Source organism: Diaphorina citri, unplaced genomic scaffold (genome assembly GCF_000475195.1).
Source record: "Diaphorina citri unplaced genomic scaffold, Diaci psyllid genome assembly version 1.1 scaffold748, whole genome shotgun sequence".
Taxonomy (NCBI): domain Eukaryota; kingdom Metazoa; phylum Arthropoda; class Insecta; order Hemiptera; family Psyllidae; genus Diaphorina; species Diaphorina citri.
In genome coordinates this window covers 91,282-109,200 of record NW_007378181.1, presented here as the reverse complement: position 1 = coordinate 109,200, position 17,919 = coordinate 91,282, and the positions used below count along the sequence as shown (strand labels likewise).

At 40.3% G+C, this 17,919-nt stretch overlaps 2 protein-coding genes across 2 annotated transcripts in view; one reads left to right on the top strand and one right to left on the bottom strand.

Moving 5' to 3' along the window:
• Positions 1-17,919, top strand: part of LOC103511757 (transmembrane protein 94-like) — a 44,856-nt gene that overhangs the window by 23,085 nt on the left and 3,852 nt on the right. The window contains 6 exon segments of the mRNA XM_026825421.1: positions 5,239-5,332; positions 6,248-6,456; positions 9,738-9,834; positions 9,961-10,044; positions 16,300-16,420; positions 17,496-17,623. Of these exon segments, the coding sequence (XP_026681222.1) occupies positions 5,239-5,332; positions 6,248-6,456; positions 9,738-9,834; positions 9,961-10,044; positions 16,300-16,420; positions 17,496-17,623 (733 nt within the window).
• Positions 6,856-8,495, bottom strand: LOC113468472 (katanin p60 ATPase-containing subunit A-like 1). Its single transcript, XM_026825425.1, has 2 exons — positions 8,342-8,495; positions 6,856-7,171 (listed from the first exon to the last, which is right to left on the bottom strand). Exon 2 carries the CDS (start codon positions 7,122-7,124, stop codon positions 6,936-6,938), a length of 189 nt encoding a protein of 62 aa, XP_026681226.1. The 5' UTR covers positions 7,125-7,171; positions 8,342-8,495; the 3' UTR covers positions 6,856-6,935.

Sequence of the window (17,919 nt, the reverse complement as noted above, 5' to 3'; positions counted from 1 at the left end):
GGTGTGGTTGAGAGAGATGGCCATCTCAAAGTCCTCGTGAGGCAATTGGAGTAGCCTACTTTAATCGAGTAGCGACCAGTGGGCGGCATTGAATAAGCTAAAAAAGAAAATTGATAGATATGACGGAAATAGTACAGGAGGCTCTTAGTAATGCCTGGGATATCCAGAAAAATTGCTGAAGAAGCTCTAGGGCCTTCACACAAAAAAATCCATGACTTCTAGATTTTTTAGAAGTACTAAATCCTATGATTGATCGCTTGGATATTATATTCCAAATCCAGAAACGTACCTACACAGAGTTCCAAACTTCTCGTTCCACGTTCTTCAAACGACGTATGTCTGCCGCCAGTCACGGTCTTGCCGACACTTGGCAATGGCCATCTCGAAGTCCGGCCTTACTCACGGCGCTCTAAATGACCTAGGCGGTCAAATATTCCGAATTCTGGACATTAATAACAACACATATATCTTCAATTTTCATATTCAAAATCCCAAAAATTACACCGAACTTTCCAAACTTCTCATTCCACTCTTCACTGGGGCGCTATGTCAGGCCCGCAGCTCACGGCTGTTACGACATTTGGCAATGGGGCCATCTCAAAGTCCGCCTTAGTCCACCGGGTCTCTTGAGTGGTGCGCATGGGGATAGCTTGGATCTTGCCGGTACGGATTTGCCGCCGGATGGCGCGCTCGCATGCGGCCATGAATGCCGGCGTCCCGACATTACGACTACGATTCCGCAGCGGAATAACCTGGGAGGAATAGAATGGAGGATTGATTGGCGTTGATTGGTGGGCTTGGTTGATTGATTGATTGATTCAAATATTTTACTTTATTTTTCGAAATTTTATAATTCAAATCCCAAAACTACACAGAGCTTCCAAACTTCTCATTCCACTCTTCAAACTGGCGTATGTCAGCCGCAGTCACGGTCTTACGACATTTGGCAATGGCCATCTCAAAGTCCGCCTTTAAATAGCTGGGCTTTTCCAGGGGCAGAATGACGGCTTCCTAGAAGAATAGATACGGTTGTAGTGATAGAAAAAAGAAGTAGGTACTAGGTCTTCACTTGACTAGATAAAGTTGTGAACTTGTGACCAGAATGGTTTTACCATCGCATCGCTAACAAATATGTTGAAAATAATAAATCAGAAAGGAGTATGACAAAATTCGATCCTGGTAATAGAGTCGGTGCTGAAACAAGTTTTTCTATTCTCTTTGGTTACTGACTTGGCGAGAAATTGTGAACCCAAAGAGGTTTTTTGTGTGGGATTTCATTACTTCTTGTTCTATACTCGACGGTTAATTACCTCAGTAGTATCCGGTAAATAATAGAACCCGGGACCTCCTGAACGGTCTTTCTGCCTGGAGTAGTTTCGGCTGACTTGGCGTGGAATTTTTACCGCAAAAAGTTTTTTTTGTGTAGGATTTCATTACTTTTTGTTGTACTGCATTACCTTCGAGCTGGTCGGATACAAGTTCCAAATCTAAATCACTAGCCAGATCTACTTGACGCAGGATAAGACGTAGTAATTCCTGACGTCCTGATGACGAAGGTAGGGGGACGTAGATACGTTTCTCTAGACGACGGAGAAACGCGTCGTCGATGTTCCACGGGAAATTGGAGGCTCCTGAAATAGAAGAAGGAAAAATTACCACGGTGGATTTAGAATCTGGAGGTTGTTGGTTCGAGTCAAGTCAAAAAATTTGGCGTAGTATATTCTCCTATGATGTCCTCCTCTAGAGATTTCGGGACAACAAGTCCTCCGTTGTTACAGTTTCCTCTATCCAACCTCTTGGGGGGGAATGTTTTTAGGCAAAACCGAGAGCATAAAACATCGAGTTTGTACAGGGAAGTGACGAATTAACAAAGATCTGAGAATATAGAGCCCTATACTCCCCTCTCCACTTTGTTTTCAGCCTTCAGACTAGTTCCCATTTTTCGTGAGTTTTATCCGATTTTTTTACTTCCTTTTACCAATATGTATATTTTTTTCCGAACGACAAGTCGAACCGGGCCTTTAACCCATGAGAGCCGTGGTCTACATTAAAGTCACACCAAACTTGACCGAACTCTTCTCTCTTTTTCGCCAATATCTCAGTCACTCCAAATCAGAGAGCGTCGGAGATGTGTCTATTAGTTAGAAAACAAAATTTCCTACTATTTTCAATATTATTTAACATGTTTACTCAGTACCGGTCTGGAGTTAGAAGCGGTTAAATATCAGCAAGATCCAACGGAGACAAAAAAAGTTCGGCTCTTATAGGAGATCTTACCCAGGATGACAATACTCTTGGTCGGATCCGCATTGGTTGTGCTAGCAATCCCGTCCATATGACATAGGAGCTCGGATTTCATTCTTCGGGTACACTCGTGTTCTGATTGTTCCCCTCGTATGGAACAGAGAGAGTCGATCTCATCGCCCTGAGCAATGTCTACGTGGAACTGTCGCCAGATTGCAAGAAACTGTACGAATACTGCCAGAGTCCCGAACTACTGCCGTCCAGCCAGTCAACAGGTGAGTGCCCGTTCCCAGGTGTCGTTGGGGAAAAAAATCGTGTCGTGTATAGTGGGAACACTCCCATTTAAATTACATTGCCTACAAGAGTACAAGGACATTTTGTGTCGTTAAAAAAAAAAAAAAATCGTGTGTAGTGGGAACACTCTCATTTAAATTACATTACCTACAGGACATTCGGGAAAAAATCGTGTCGTGTGTAGTGGAAACACTGCAGGGTTTATACGCGACCTGGAAAACCTGGAAAAGTCATGGAATCTGAAAATCGGCCAAAAAGTCATGGAAAACCGTGAAAATTTAAAGAAAACCTGGAAAAGTCATGGAATTTCCCACCCGGTCAAAAATTAAAAATCTTCAAATTAAATATCAAGTTTTTTCCGGAAAATTGTCAAAAAGATCTGCTTTACCACAAAGAAGTCTTGATTTCATTTGATTTTTGATTTTCCTTGTTTGAATGTTCCAGACAATTTATTTGGAAAACTGGAAAAGTCATGGAATCTGAAAATCGGCCAAAAAGTCATGGAAAACCGTGAAAATTTAAAGAAAACCTGGAAAAGTCATGGAATTTGCCACCCGGTCAAAAATTAAAAATCTTCAAATTAAATATCAAGTTTTTCCGGAAAATTGTCAAAAAGATCTGCTTTTACCACAAAGAAGTCTTGATTTCATTTTGATTTTTGATTTTCCTTGTTTGAATGTTCCAGACAATTTATTCGGAAAGGAGAAGAACAGATCATATGCGTGGTCGGGTCGTGCGCTAACAACGAGAACTTTCCCATCTTCTCACAAGCAGATGTCAGGTATGTTGGAAACTTTCGAGGGGTTTGACTCACAAACGTATATACGTATAACCTTGTTTACATCTTTGATATAAACGACTAAAACATAAAATTTAGCGTAGTGCATTAAGCAGGGAACGACATTTGTGACAAGCATTTATGCTTAACACAATTAAAATTCCTTTTTTTTTATTTTCTGCTTTCCAGGCTCGACTGCCGCGAGGTATAGAGAACATCCGACCTCATCTGAAGGCCGTGGACAATGTCCCTCTCCAAGTATCCCTATTTACCGAGTGCAATTCTGATCTGACGCGTCAAATGTTGGAGATAATGCAGGAATACGAACAGATCATATGCGTGGTCGGGTCGTGCGCTAACAACGAGAACTTTCCCATCTTCTCACAAGCAGATGTCAGGTATGTTGGAAACTTTTGAGGGGTTTGACTCAAAAACGTATATGTAAATGTTTTATTTGCAATATATTACAAAGATTACAAAGGAAAAAATATATAAACTTGAATAATGAATGGTTACAATAGGCAAAAGTAAAATAACAAACTTATACATTAATAGATGGTTTACATAAATAGGTACCTATTATGGGATGTTTATTGTTCTCAATATAACCGTGCGCTAAGATACATATATAACCTTGTTTACATCTTTGATATAAACGACTAAAAAAAAAGGAATTTCAATTGTGTTGAGCATAAATGCTTGTCACAAATGTCGTCCCCTGCTTCATACACTACGCTAAATTTTATGACTTGACTTGGACTCGAACCACCAACCTCCAGATCCAGAGTCCACCGCGCTAACCACTGCACCACTGAGGTTGGTGATATAAACGACTACATATACATATGAACTTTTGTAGATCTTTGATATAAACGACTACATAATATACATATGAAAATCTTATGGCCCATTAGTCGTTTTTGCGGGAAAACCCCTCATTTTTAGTACTTTTTTTACACCGTTTGTAAGAGCTATTTCTATTCACCGAATGTAATTCTGATCTGACGCGTCAAATGCTAGAGATTATGCAGGAATATGAACAGATCATATGTGTAGTGCGGGTCGTGCGCTAACAACGAGAACTTTCCTATCTTCTCACAAGCAGATGTCAAGTATGTTGTATATAAACGACTGGTGGGAGAATGACCTAATGGCCAAGTTCCCGACATTTCAAAACAACAACAAACAGTATGTTGGAAACATTTGAGGGGTTAACAGATCATATGCGTGGTCGGGTCGTGCGCTAACAACGAGAACTTTCCCATCTTCTCACAAGCAGATGTCAGGTATGTTGGAAACTTGTGAGGGGTTTGACTCAAAAACGTATATACATATAACCTTGTTTACATCTTTGATATAAACGACTAAAAAAAAGGAATTTCAATTGTGTTGAGCATAAATGCTTGTCACAAATGTCGTCCCCTGCTTCATACACTACGCTAAATTTTATGACTTGACTTGGACTCGAACCACCAACCTCCAGATCCAGAGTCCACCGCGCTAACCACTGCACCACTGAGGTTGGTGATATAAACGACTACATATATGTACATATGAAAATCTTATGGCCCATTAGTTGTTTTTGCGGAAAACCCCTCATTTTTAGTACTTTTTTTACACCGTTTGTAAGAGCTTTTCCATTCACCGAATGTAATTCTGATCTGACGCGTCAAATGCTAGAGATTATGCAGGAATACGAACAGATTATATGTGTAGTCGGGTCGTGCGCTAACAATGAGAACTTTCCTAACTTCTCACAAGCAGATGTCTTATACGGATGGGTATACCATTTATATGAAAAATGTATGTTCTGAGTTTTTTGTCGATCAAATATAAATGGAAACTTGTTAAAAAAAAGAAAAAAAAACCTACTGAGCTACGGCTGTTATTAATGTCCTTTCGCTGTGCTTATTTGATTTCAGACCACCTCACAGCTTTGGATCCAACAGTTGTCTGACAGAGGTGACCGATCAAGGGGAAGAAGAGGACGGTGTAGGATTCGATATGTCCAATAGAGTAAGCCACACCAGTAATTTTTGAGGAGGTCTGAAGCAACACCAGCGATAATCAGGAATTAGATCACTTTCCTACAGAAAAGTGACCCACTTGAATGCCTATTCGCAATCGACATACGAGTGCAAATTTTTGTTGGTATCCAATGCTTGAGATTGACTATTATGTCATTTTTCTATGTAATAGAGTAAGCCACACCAGTAATTTTTGAGGAGGTCTGAAGCAACACCAGCGATAATCAGGAATTAGATCACTTTCCTACAGAAAAGCGACGAAGTGACCCATTTGAATGCCTATTCGCAGTCGAAATACGAGTGCAAATTTTTGTTGGTATCCAATGCTTGAGATTGACTACTATGTCATTTTTCTACGCGCAAATTTTGGTCGATAATGGGGATCGAACCCGGGACCTTCTGAAAGCGCGTTACTTCTGGGTTAACCATATATTACATACATACATATCCTAAGTCGTTCTGTTTGGTGGAACAGGTCGACTATTCACAAAACCTCTCCACCGAGTTCTCAACCGTATATTCTGCTTTCTAAAATGTCTAGTCCATTTAAATATTCGCTATCGAAATACTCGAAATACGAGTACAATACAAATTATGTACCTACCTACTATGTTCTTGAACCTATAAAATATACGAGACCCTGTTTAGACTGCTGGGGTAGAATAAGGAACTTTTTAGTCTCATTCGAGCAGGATAAACAAGGTATATTCTATTCTATTTTCTGCTTTCCAACACCAACCTCAGTGGTGTAGTGGTTAGCGCGGTGGACTTCGGATCTGGAGGTTGGTGGTTCGAGTCCAAGTCAAGCCATAAAATTTAGCGTAGTGCATTAAGCAGGGAACGACATTTGTGACAAGCATTTATCACAATTAAAATTCCTTTTTTTTTATTTTCTGCTTTCCAGGCTCGCCTACCGCGAGGTATAGAGAACATCCGACCTCATCTGAAGGCCGTGGACAATGTCCCTCTCCAAGTATCCCTATTTACCGAGTGCAATTCTGACCTGACGCGTCAAATGTTGGAGATAATGCAGGAATACGAACAGATCATATGTGTGGTCGGGTCGTGCGCTAACAACGAGAACTTTCCCATCTTCTCACAAGCAGATGTCAGGTATGTTGGAAACATTTGAGGGGTTTGACTCAAAAACTTGCCACCTCTGAAATCTCAAGAAACAAACGATCTAGGAAAAACGCTAAAACACGTATTACTTTATTTTTAAGGTATCTCAATTTTCCGCCAATATCAAGGGTGGTCAACTTCAAAATCTTGAATGAGAAACCCCTACTTATGGTACACCATGTCAAAGATCTTAAAGAAAGTAGTAGTTTGATACAAGATTAAGCTCGATCCGACAACCAGGGCCGGAGTTATGGCCTATTCAATTTTTCATTTTTCCATGTCCTCCCGCCAATAGGGGAAGCACCAAAAATGGGAAAGTCATAGCGATTGGTGATTTGTGCTTCACATAAGTGCCAAATAATGGTTCATATTGAAATTCTGAGCCAAAAATTAAATTTAGACTATCGGCACTGATAGCCTTCGGGGACTGAAAATCGATGTTTCGAAATTTTATAATTCAAATCCCAAAACTACACAGAGCTTCCAAACTTCTCATTCCACTCTTCAAACTGGCGTATGTCAGCCGCAGTCACGGTCTTACGACATTTGGCAATGGCCATCTCAAAGTCCGCCTTAGTCACGGGTCTCTTGAGTTGCGCCATGGGGATAGCTTGGATCTGCGGTACGGATTTACCGCGGATGGCGGCTCGCATGGCCATGAATGCCGCGTCCCGACATACGACTACGATGTCCGATGCGGAATAACCTGAGAATAGAATGGAGAGATTGATTGGTTGATTGGTGGCTTGGTTGATTGATTGATTGAAATATTTTACTTTATTTTTAACTATGTATACAATAAAAAAAGAACATCCCTAAGACTACAGAACCTTCTGGGAGGCTACAAGAGGTAGAAAGTTTTGCAGAGATTGAAGAAAGAAAGAAAGCAGAGAGGATGAGAAGGTACGATGGAAAAAGAAACAGAAATATATAAATATATTGACGAACTGCCCAAATTGAACGAATATGAATAACTAACTTCATAAAATTTATTTCACCTTAAAAAGACTTTCGGGACGATGAATTAGACCTCCGTTTTTTTGGCTTGTGCAAACTTGAAGTCTGCGTTCAAACGCTACGATTCACTTGTGCAAACAGGCTTGCAATGCCGCGTCCCGACATACGACTACGATGTCCGATGCGGAATAACCTGAGAATAGAATGGAGAGATTGATTGGTTGATTGGTGGCTTGATTGATTGATTGAAATATTTTACTTTATTTTTAACTATAACATAAGTATACAATATAAAAAGAACATCCCTAAGACTACAGAACCTTCTGGGAGGCTACAATAGGTAGAAAGTTTTGCAGAGATTAAAGAAAGAAGGCAGAAAGCAGAGAGGATGAGAAGATACGATGGAAAAAGAAACAGAAATATATAAATATATTGACGAACTGCCCAAATTGAACGAATATGAATAACTAACTTAATAAAATTTATTTCACCTTAAGAAAGGGGTTTTCTCCTATCCTGTCTGTCTTGTTCATCTCTTTCTTTCGGGACGATGAATTAGACCTCCGTTTTTTTTGGCTTGTGCAAACTTGAAGTCTGCGTTCAAACGCTACGATTCACTTGTGCAAACAGGCTTGCGCAAGCCAAATGGCTTGAGCGAGTAAACTTTGAAACTTACCTTCGAGCTGGTCGGATACAAGTTCCAAATCTAAATCACTAGCCAGATCTACTTGACGCAGTAATTCCTGACAAAACTTACCTTCGAGCTGGTCGGATACAAGTTCCAAATCTAAATCACTAGCCAGATCTACTTGACGCAGTAATTCCTGACAAAACTTACCTTCGAGCTGGTCAGATACAAGTTCCAAATCTAAATCACTAGCCAGATCTACTTGACGCAGTAATTCCTGACAAAACTTACCTTCGAGCTGGTCGGATACAAGTTCCAAATCTAAATCACTAGCCAGATCTACTTGACGCAGGATAAGACGTAGTAATTCCTGACTAAACTTACCTTCGAGCTGGTCGGATAAAGTTCCAAATCTAAATCACTAGCCAGATCTACTTGACGCAGGATAACACGTAGTAATTCCTGACAAAACTTACCTTCGAGCTGGTCGGATACAAGTTCCAAATCTAAATCACTAGCCAAATCTACTTGACGCAGGATAAGACGTAGTAATTCCTGACGTCCTGATGACGAGGGTAGGGGGACGTAGATACGTTTCTCTAGACGACGGAGAAACGCGTCGTCGATGTTCCACGGGAAATTGGACGCTCCTGAAATAGAAGGAAAAATTACCACAGTGGACTTGACTGAAGAATTTGGTTAGAATAAATTTTTTAATTAATATTTGTTATAGTGTGCAGGTTAGAATAAAAATTTACCACAAAATTTATCTTTGATCTTTCAAGTCCGTTCACGAGTTTTGGTAGAAAGTTTCGTACTAGCCAGCGGTGATAGCACGTTGAATGTACCAGCTTCCGCTGAAGTTAAGCAACTTTGCGTGGGGTTATTATCCGGATGGGTGACCTAGGTAGTCACGTGTTACTGATTTTTTCCTCTAATCCTGAGAATTGGGATCTTTTCTTTAAATAAGGTATGTAATTTCCTCACGAGATCGCGCAATACTCGATCTCAAAATAACAAAGAGAGAACATTGTGCTTATGTTTCAGCATCGCTAAATTTTTTAATTAATATTTGTTATAGTGTGCAGGTTAGAATAAAAATTTACCACAAAATTTATCTTCGATCTTTCAAGTCCGTTCATTAGTTTTGGTAGAAAGTTTCGTCCTAGCCAGCGGCGATAGCACGTTGAATATACCAGCTTCCGCTGAAGTTAAGCAACTTTGCGTGGGGTTATTATCCGGATGGGTGACCTAGTTAGTCACGTGTTTCTGATTTTTTTCCTCTAATCCTGAGAATTGGGATCTTTTCTTTAAATAAGCTATGTAATTTCCTCACGAGATCGCAAAATTTTTTAATTAATATTTGTTATAGTGTGCAGGTTAGAATAAAAATTTACCACAAAATTTATCTTCGATCTTTCAAGTCCGTTCATGAGTTTTGGTAGAAAGTTTCGTACTAGCCAGCGGCGATAGCACCTTGAATGTACCAGCTTCCGCTGAAGTTAAGCAACTTTGCGTGGGGTTATTATCCAGATGGGTGACCTAGGTAGTCACGTGTTACTGATTTTTTCCTCTAATCCTGAGAATTGGGATCTTTTCTTTCAATAAGGTATGTAATTTCCTCACGAGATCACGCAATACTCGATCTCAAAAATAACAAAGAGAGAACATTGTGCTTATGTTTCAGCATCGCCGTGGAACCTCTGTATCCTCAAGTGTGTCAACGGATTCCTGTTCTTCCCCAGAGTAACGATAAAGAAGAAGCTGTGCGATTTCCACACCAGATCGCGCATATTCTCAATTCTGTGCCTTGCTGTTTGATTTTGAATCGAGAGAAATCCATTCGGATTGCTTCGTATATTATGGAGGTAAGACACGATAAAGAAGAAGCTGTGCGATTTCCACACCAGATCGCGCATATTCTCAATTCTGTGCCTTGCTGTTTGATTTTGAATCGAGAGAAGTCCATTCGGATTGCTTCGTATATTATGGAGGTAAGACTAGGGTTGAAACATCGAGATGAAAACATCGATGTTCGATACATCGATGTTTTTAAACTTCGATATATCGAGTATCCGATGTATCGCAATCAAAAACATCGATGTTCGTTATTATCGGGATTTCGATGTTTTTCGCAAAAATATTGTAATATGAAGCGGGACAAAATAATGTAAACTTGTAAACAATAGCCACAGCTTTGGCCAGCATGGTTTTCCCTGTTCCGGGTGGCCCTACCATGAGAACACCCTTCCATGGCTTACGGATGTGCTGGAAATAGCTGGGCTTTTCCAGGGGCAGAATGACGGCTTCCTAGAAGAATAGATACGGTTGTAGTGATAGAAAAAAGAAGTAGGTACTAGTACTAGGTCTTTAGTTGACTAGATAAAGTTGTGAACTTGTGACCAGAATGGTTTTACCATTGCATCGCTAACAAATATGTTGAAAATAATAAATCAAAAAGGAGTATGACAAAATTCGATCCTGGTAATAGAGTCGGTGCTGAATCAAGTTTTCCTATTCTCTTTGGTTACTGACTTGGCGAGAAATTGTGAACATAAAGAGGTTTTTTGTGTGGGATTTCATTACTTTTTGTGCTATACTCGACGGTTAATCACCTCAGTAGTATCCGGTAAATAATAGAACCCCGGACCTTCTGAATGGTCTTTCTACCTGGAGTAGTTTCGGTTGACTTGGCGTGGAATTTTTACCGCAAAAAGTTTTTTTGTGTAGGATTTCATTACTTTTTGTTGTACAGCACCCAAATAAGATAAAAAGTCGAACCCGAGACCTTCTGAATGGTCTTCCTACCTGGAGCAACTTCTTGGCTTTGACCTGGTTGGCGATGTCTGACCACTGGACGTCTGGTCGCTCCACAATAATGTCTCGTTTGATGAGGCGTTTCATTTGAATCTTCTCGTACACATCCGGAGCGAAAATTCGCAGAAATGCCAGCGTTCCTGAAAAGTTGAAAAGTCCCGGTGTGAATCCGTCCCGTCTTTTTTACTTATATATATTTCCTCTAGCTCGGAAATAGCTGGGCTTTTCCAGGGGCAGAATGACGGCTTCCTAGAAGAATAGATACGGTTGTAGTGATAGAAAAAAGAAGTAGGTACTGGGTCTTCACTTGATTAGATAAAGTTGTGAACTTGTGACCAGAATGGTTTTACCATTGCATCGCTAACAAATATGTTGAAAATAATAAATCAGAAAGGAGTATGACAAAATTCGATCCTGGTAATAGAGTCGGTGCTGAAACAAGTTTTCCTATTCTCTTTGGTTACTGACTTGGCGAGAAATTGTGAACCCAAAGAGGTTTTTTGTGTGAGATTCCATTACTTTTTGTGCTATACTCGACGGTTAATCACCTCAGTAGTATCCGATAAATAATAGAACCCGGGACCTTCTGAACGGTCTTTCTACCTGGAGTAGTTTCGGCTGACTTGGCGTGGAATTTTTACCGCAAAAAGGTTTTTTTGTGTAGGATCTCATTACTTTTTGTTGTACAGCTCCCAAATAAGGTTTTTTTGTGTAGGATTTCATTACTTTTTGTTGTACAGCACCCAAATAAGATAAAAAGTCGAACCCGAGACCTTCTGAATGGTCTTCCTACCTGGAGCAACTTCTTGGCTTTGACCTGGTTGGCGATGTCTGACCACTGGACGTCTGGTCGCTCCACAATAATGTCTCGTTTGATGAGGCGTTTCATTTGAATCTTCTCGTACACATCCGGAGCGAAAATTCGCAGAAATGCCAGCGTTCCTGAAAAGTTGAAAAGTCTCGGTGTGAATCCGTCCCGTCTTTTTTACTGATATTTCCTCTAGTAATGTCTCGTTTGATGAGGCGTTTCATTTGAATCTTCTCGTACACATCCGGAGCGAAAATTCGCAGAAATGCCAGCGTTCCTGAAAAATTGAAAAGTCTCGGTGTGAATCTGTCCCGTCTTTTTCACTGATATTTCCTCTAGCTCCTCATGAGAATATCCTGTCAAAACTGCACTGAGAAATAAAATAGTGATAGGGTGCCACTAGTTAGGGTGGAATAACTCTATTATTGGGCTGTTTCCCCTGATTTAGGTCGTTGGAGTGTTATTTTATAGTGTCGAGCTTCCCCATATAGAGTTCCGGAACCCAGTCACACCATTGGGCTTTTTTTTTTTTTTAAGTGTGATGAAATTTCTTCAAAATACCGCTACCCTTTGCGTTGGTCCGATGTTAATAAAAGTTACGTATCTGGAGGTTTTAGGTATAGTTTTGAGGGTCCATTCTAGTTTTTATTTTCTTTATCCTGTATCCTAGCTATAGGAGGGAAAATAATAATCGGTTTTTTTTTTTTTTCTTTTTACCTTCGTCGACATCGCTGTCGTCCTTCTTGTCGCCATTGCCGGTGTCCGCGGAACTGTCGCCCAGGTCGTCGCCAAACGCGGTGCAATTGCTGCTGCAAGGACACGGGCACCATAAACTGGTGGAGCAATGTGATGAACTGCGACCTCCCCCGCACCGATTCCGAGAGAGAGCATTGTGGAAGTCGCCCTCGCAACAGTGAGTCATCGGGAGCGCGGTGTGCTGAAAATCGGTCGTAAAAATGTGTTAAAAAATGGACAGGTTTCGATTATATGGTGCATTTTTGAACCAAATTTCAACAATTTTCAATTAAAATTCCTTGAATCCTCGATTACAAAACTCGTATAGAGAAACGATTTTCTATTGGGAAAGTTAGACTTTTTTTTAATACCAAATTGTGTTTAGTACTATTGTTTGGCGTTACGTACGATTCGGTAATTTTTTTTCTACTATGTACTATCACAAACTAACTGTCCTCATTGAGGGGAAAAGGGAAATCGACTTTTTTTTTTTTCAATGAACCTCCCTCCCCTCTAACACCCAACATCTTCAAAAACCCAGGGTTCTGAAGTAAATCACCTGCAAATAATGTCTTCCACATTGATTCGATTTGTGGTGCGAATTTCCACAGTGTTTCACCGGGAGATTGGTGCTCCCCCCGCAGTGATTCAAAGATAAAGCGTTGTGCTGAAAATCTTCGCCGTGATTGAACGGAATAGAGCTGCTTCCTCCGCAGTTGAAAGCATTGTCCTCCAATTTGATCTTTTTCATTTCCATGTTTCCCATATCTACTGGGAGACGCTTGCGGGATTCACACTGAGATGAGCTTGTGCAAGCCCGCGGGTTGCACTTGCCCATCGTGTTGTCCGGGAATGAGTTGCACTGGTCAAAATGCGGCTTGCACGGACCAACCTGCGGGTTACATTGGTTAAACTGAAGGTTACACTGACCCAATTGCGGGTTGCTATTGAACATCTTGTTGTCCGCTTGCAGGTTGCACTGGTCAAATTGCGGAGCGGGTTACATTGGTTAAACTGAAGGTTACACTGACCCAATTGCGGGTTGCTATTGAACATCTTGTTGTCCGCTTGCAGGTTGCACTGGGTTGCATCCGTGTTGCACGTAGATTGAAATTCCGTAGGATGATCTTTGTTAGTCATGTCCATTTTATTCCGAAAATTTTAGGTACAAGAATTTTTCTAGAGGACTTTTCTTCTATGGACTAGCTTTAAAAAGTTTGTAACTTTTCTAAGGCTCTTGAAAATCAGGTTTATTAATTTTCGCGGATTTTGACTACAAGAGCAGGTATTTCAGCAAAATTCGGCCATGCCTTTTCTACAAGTTTGGCCATGCCTCGGGATGAACTAGCGGGATTCCGGAGCGAAGCGACGGAATTCAGCTAGTGTTGGATATAAACGACTGGTGGGAGAATGACCTAATGGCCAAGTTCCCGACATTTGAAAACAACAACAAACAGTATGTTGGATATGTGTGAGTAGATTTTTTTTTTTTTTTTTTCATTAGGCGCTTTAACACTTGCGTGTCGTTCGCGCCGTGTGAGTAGATTGTAAAAATTTTAATCATTTCTTAGGTATTGTCTTATAGCCGGGACTACAATTTAAACTTTGTTTAACTCTTGACATACTCTGATTGGGAAAAAGTTTGAATTAAGGAAAAGGAAAGACGTCAACCCATCAGATCGCTTATTCCTAAACCGAGTTTAAAGTCAATTGTTGTTCCGGACATTAGAAAAAAAAAAAATCTGGTGTGAACATCACACGACTTTCTATTACATTTGCGGAATACGTATTTGAAAAAATTATTTTTAAGGGGAACCTATTTTTAAGGTATCTCAATTTTCCGCCACTATCAAGGGTGGTCAACTTCAAAATCTTGAATGAGAAACCACTACTTGTGGTACACCATGTCAAAGATCTTAAAGAAAGTAGTACTTTGATACAAGATTAAGTTCGATCCGACAACCAGGGCCGGAGTTATGGCCTATTCAATTTTTCATTTTTCCATGTCCTCCCGCCGCCAATAGGGGAAGCACCAAAAATGGGAAAGTCATAGCGATTGGTGATTTGTGCTTCAAATAAGTGCCAATAATGGTTCATATTGAAATTCTGACCCCAAATTTAAATTTAGACTATCGGCCCTGATAGCCTTCGGGGACTGAAAATCGATGTTTCGAAATTTTTTAATTCAAATCCCAAAACTACACAGAGCTTCCAAACTTCTCATTCCACTCTTCAAACTGTCGTATGTCTGCCGCAGTCACGGTCTTGCGGCACTTGGCCTCAAAAACTTGCCACCTCTGAAATCTCAAGAAACAAACGATCTAGGAAAAACGCTAAAACACGTATTACTTTATTTTTAAGGGGAACCTATTTTTAAGGTATCTCAATTTTCCGCCACTATCAAGGGTGGTCAACTTCAAAATCTTGAATGAGAAACCCCTACTTGTGGTACACCATGTCAAAGATCTTAAAGAAAGTAGTACTTTGATACAAGATTAAGCTCGATCCGACAACCAGGGCCGGAGTAATGGCTTATTCAATTTTTCATTTTTCCATGTCCTCCCGCCAATAGGGGAAGCACCAAAAATGGGAAATTCATAGCGATTGGTGATTTGTGCTGCAAATAAGTGCCAATAATGGTTCATATTGAAATTCTGAGCCAAAAATTAATTTTAGACTATCGGCCCTGATAGCCTTCGAAATTTTATAATTCAAATCCCAAAACTACACAGAGCTTCCAAACTTCTCATTCCACTCTTCAAACTGGCGTATATCTGTAGCAGTCACGGTCTTCCGACATTTGGCAATGGCCATCTCAAAGTCCTCGTGAGGACAATTGAGTAGCTACTTTAATCGAGTAGCGACCAGTGGCGGCATTAATAGAGTAAAAAGAAAAATTATAGATATGACGGAAATAGTACAGGAGGCTCTTAGTAATGCTGGGATATCCAGAAAAATTGTGAAGAAGCTCTCAGCTTCACCACAAAAAAATCATGCTTTAGATTTTTTAGAAGTACTAAATCCTATGATTGATCGTTGATATTATATTCCAAATCCAAAACTACCTACACAGAGCTTCCAAACTTCTCGTTCCACTCTTCAAACTGACGTATGTCTGCCGCAGTCACGGTCTTGCGACACTTGGCAATGGCCATCTCGAAGTCCGCCTTACTCACGGTCTAAATGACCTAGGGGTCAAATATTCCGAATTCTGACATTAATAACAACACATATATCTTACAATTTTCATATTCAAATCCCAAAACTACACCGAAGATCACAAGGCTAAGATAGGACGATCCGAGGCCACAACTCATGCCATCGAACCACAGAAGAGATAGCGATAACAGCGATGGGATGAGTAAGACGTCACCAAGACGTCACCGATAAGTTTCGTGAGTTATCGGTCGAGGGAGTGTGATCACGAAACTTATCGGTGACGTCTTAGGTTCCAACTCATCGGATCGTCCTATCTTAGCCTTGTGATCTAGGCTTCGGTCTAATATCTTCGGTTCTGATGATGTCAGACTTTGGGCCCTGCTACAATACATCAAAAAATCAATCAATCAAATTATGAATTCTTTGTGGTAAAGCAGAGCTTTTTCACAACTTTTGTTCATATCACAGCATTACCAAGTGCCTCATTTGCAATCAATTTCCATATTTCAATAATCTTTTTAATACACTGGTAATGCCACCACTGGTCGCTACTCGATTAAAGTAGCTACTCAATTGTCCTCACGAGGCTGGGTGCTCACCGAACTCCAAGCACAGAGTTCAGAAAACTTCGACCCCTCCGGGAATTGAACACGGGACTTCCGGCGTGCAAGCCTAGTGTGGTACTCACCATTGTTAATATGTTGTACCGTGACGTCACGACTGTTTTCAGGCTCGACATTTGATGCAAAGGTTCTGGAGTTGTTTTCAGTATTGGATCTGTTGTATTACGTTTCTCAGTGTGCTCCAATTTATCTCGTTCCTCCTGTTCTTCCCACCTATTTTATCATTAGGTAAGTTCCAATTTATCTCGTTCCTCCTGTTCTTCCCACCTATTTTATCATTATCATTAGGTAAGTTCCAATTTATCTCATTTCTGCTGTTCTTCCCACCTATTTTATCATTAGGTAAGTTCCAATTTATCTCATTTCTGTTGTTCTTTCCACCTATTTTATCATTAGGTAAGTATACTGATAGATTCTGACGTGACTTTGTGAATATTCATCTTGAAAAGAAGACAATAACTTGGTAGAACCAACTGTGAAGAGTATATATACTAGTATACTGTAGTATGGTTGACTGCGGTTCAGGACGAGCCAGCCAATTTCTCAGTGTGCTCCAATTTATCTCGTTCCTCCTGTTCTTCCCACCTATTTTATCATTAGGTAAGTTCCAATTTATCTCATTTCTGTTGTCCTTTCCACCTATTTTATCATTACGTAAGGTATACTGTTCCTCCTGTTCTTCCCACCTATTTTATCATTAGGTAAGTTCCAATTTATCTCATTTCTGTTGTTCTTTCCACCTATTTTATCATTACGTAAGGTATACTGATACGATAGATTCTGACGTGACTTTGTGAATATTCATCTTGAAAAGAAGAACACCAATAACTTGGTAGAACCAACTGTGAAGAGTATATATAGTAGTATACTAGTATACTATAGTATGGTTGACTGCGGTTCAGGACGAGCCAGCCAATTGAACATGGCTAGAGCTAGACATCATCACCCCGGTGTATAGCAGATACAAAAAGACATCTTTTCTTTATTCTGCTATCGCCATTCGGCGAAAGCTAAAGCCGGTACAACAACAACAGTATAAGTTACTGTGTTTTTGTGTCATGAATTGTGTTCTGTGTCGTAGCATGCCCATCCCGTAGTTTTGTCCCTCATCAGATGGGCGAGAAAAGACACAATAGGTACTTCCCATTTAGATGCTGAGTCAAGACGAGCAACCCAAAAAGTAACTCGTTGTAATATTTACAATCAAAGTATAGGCGTACATTTTTTTATTTTTTGTTACTTTAAGAATATAATTAGGTAATTCTACATTTTGTATTCTAATTGTTTTCTAATTCCTTTTCAGACGGTTTAGTGTTCCTCCTTCTATTCATTGTACCTGCTCTCTCTACCTCTCTGGTGGGCACTGGATTTGTGGACTCCAAAATCCTCAAACAAGCCACTAGCAAAAACCACAATAACTTCAATATAGAGGTAAGCAATTTTATTTCCACTCCTTTTTCAGTACTACTCGGGCTTAGGCTCAATATGGGCTCCGTAACGTGAAAAGTCTTCTTCTTTTTCCTCGCCTTTTCCCGTGTACAGACGGGGTCGGCGTTTTTCGTCAGTCTCTCAATCAGCCCCAACTAGATGATTGTTTTGTGCTGACATTTGGTTTTGACTACAAATTTTACGAGTGGATGGACTTCGCACTCAACCTTTGCTATTTCTTTAGCAAGGGAAGTTCAGGCTGGTATAATCCCTGTTTGAATTTCGCCAGCCAGACTAAG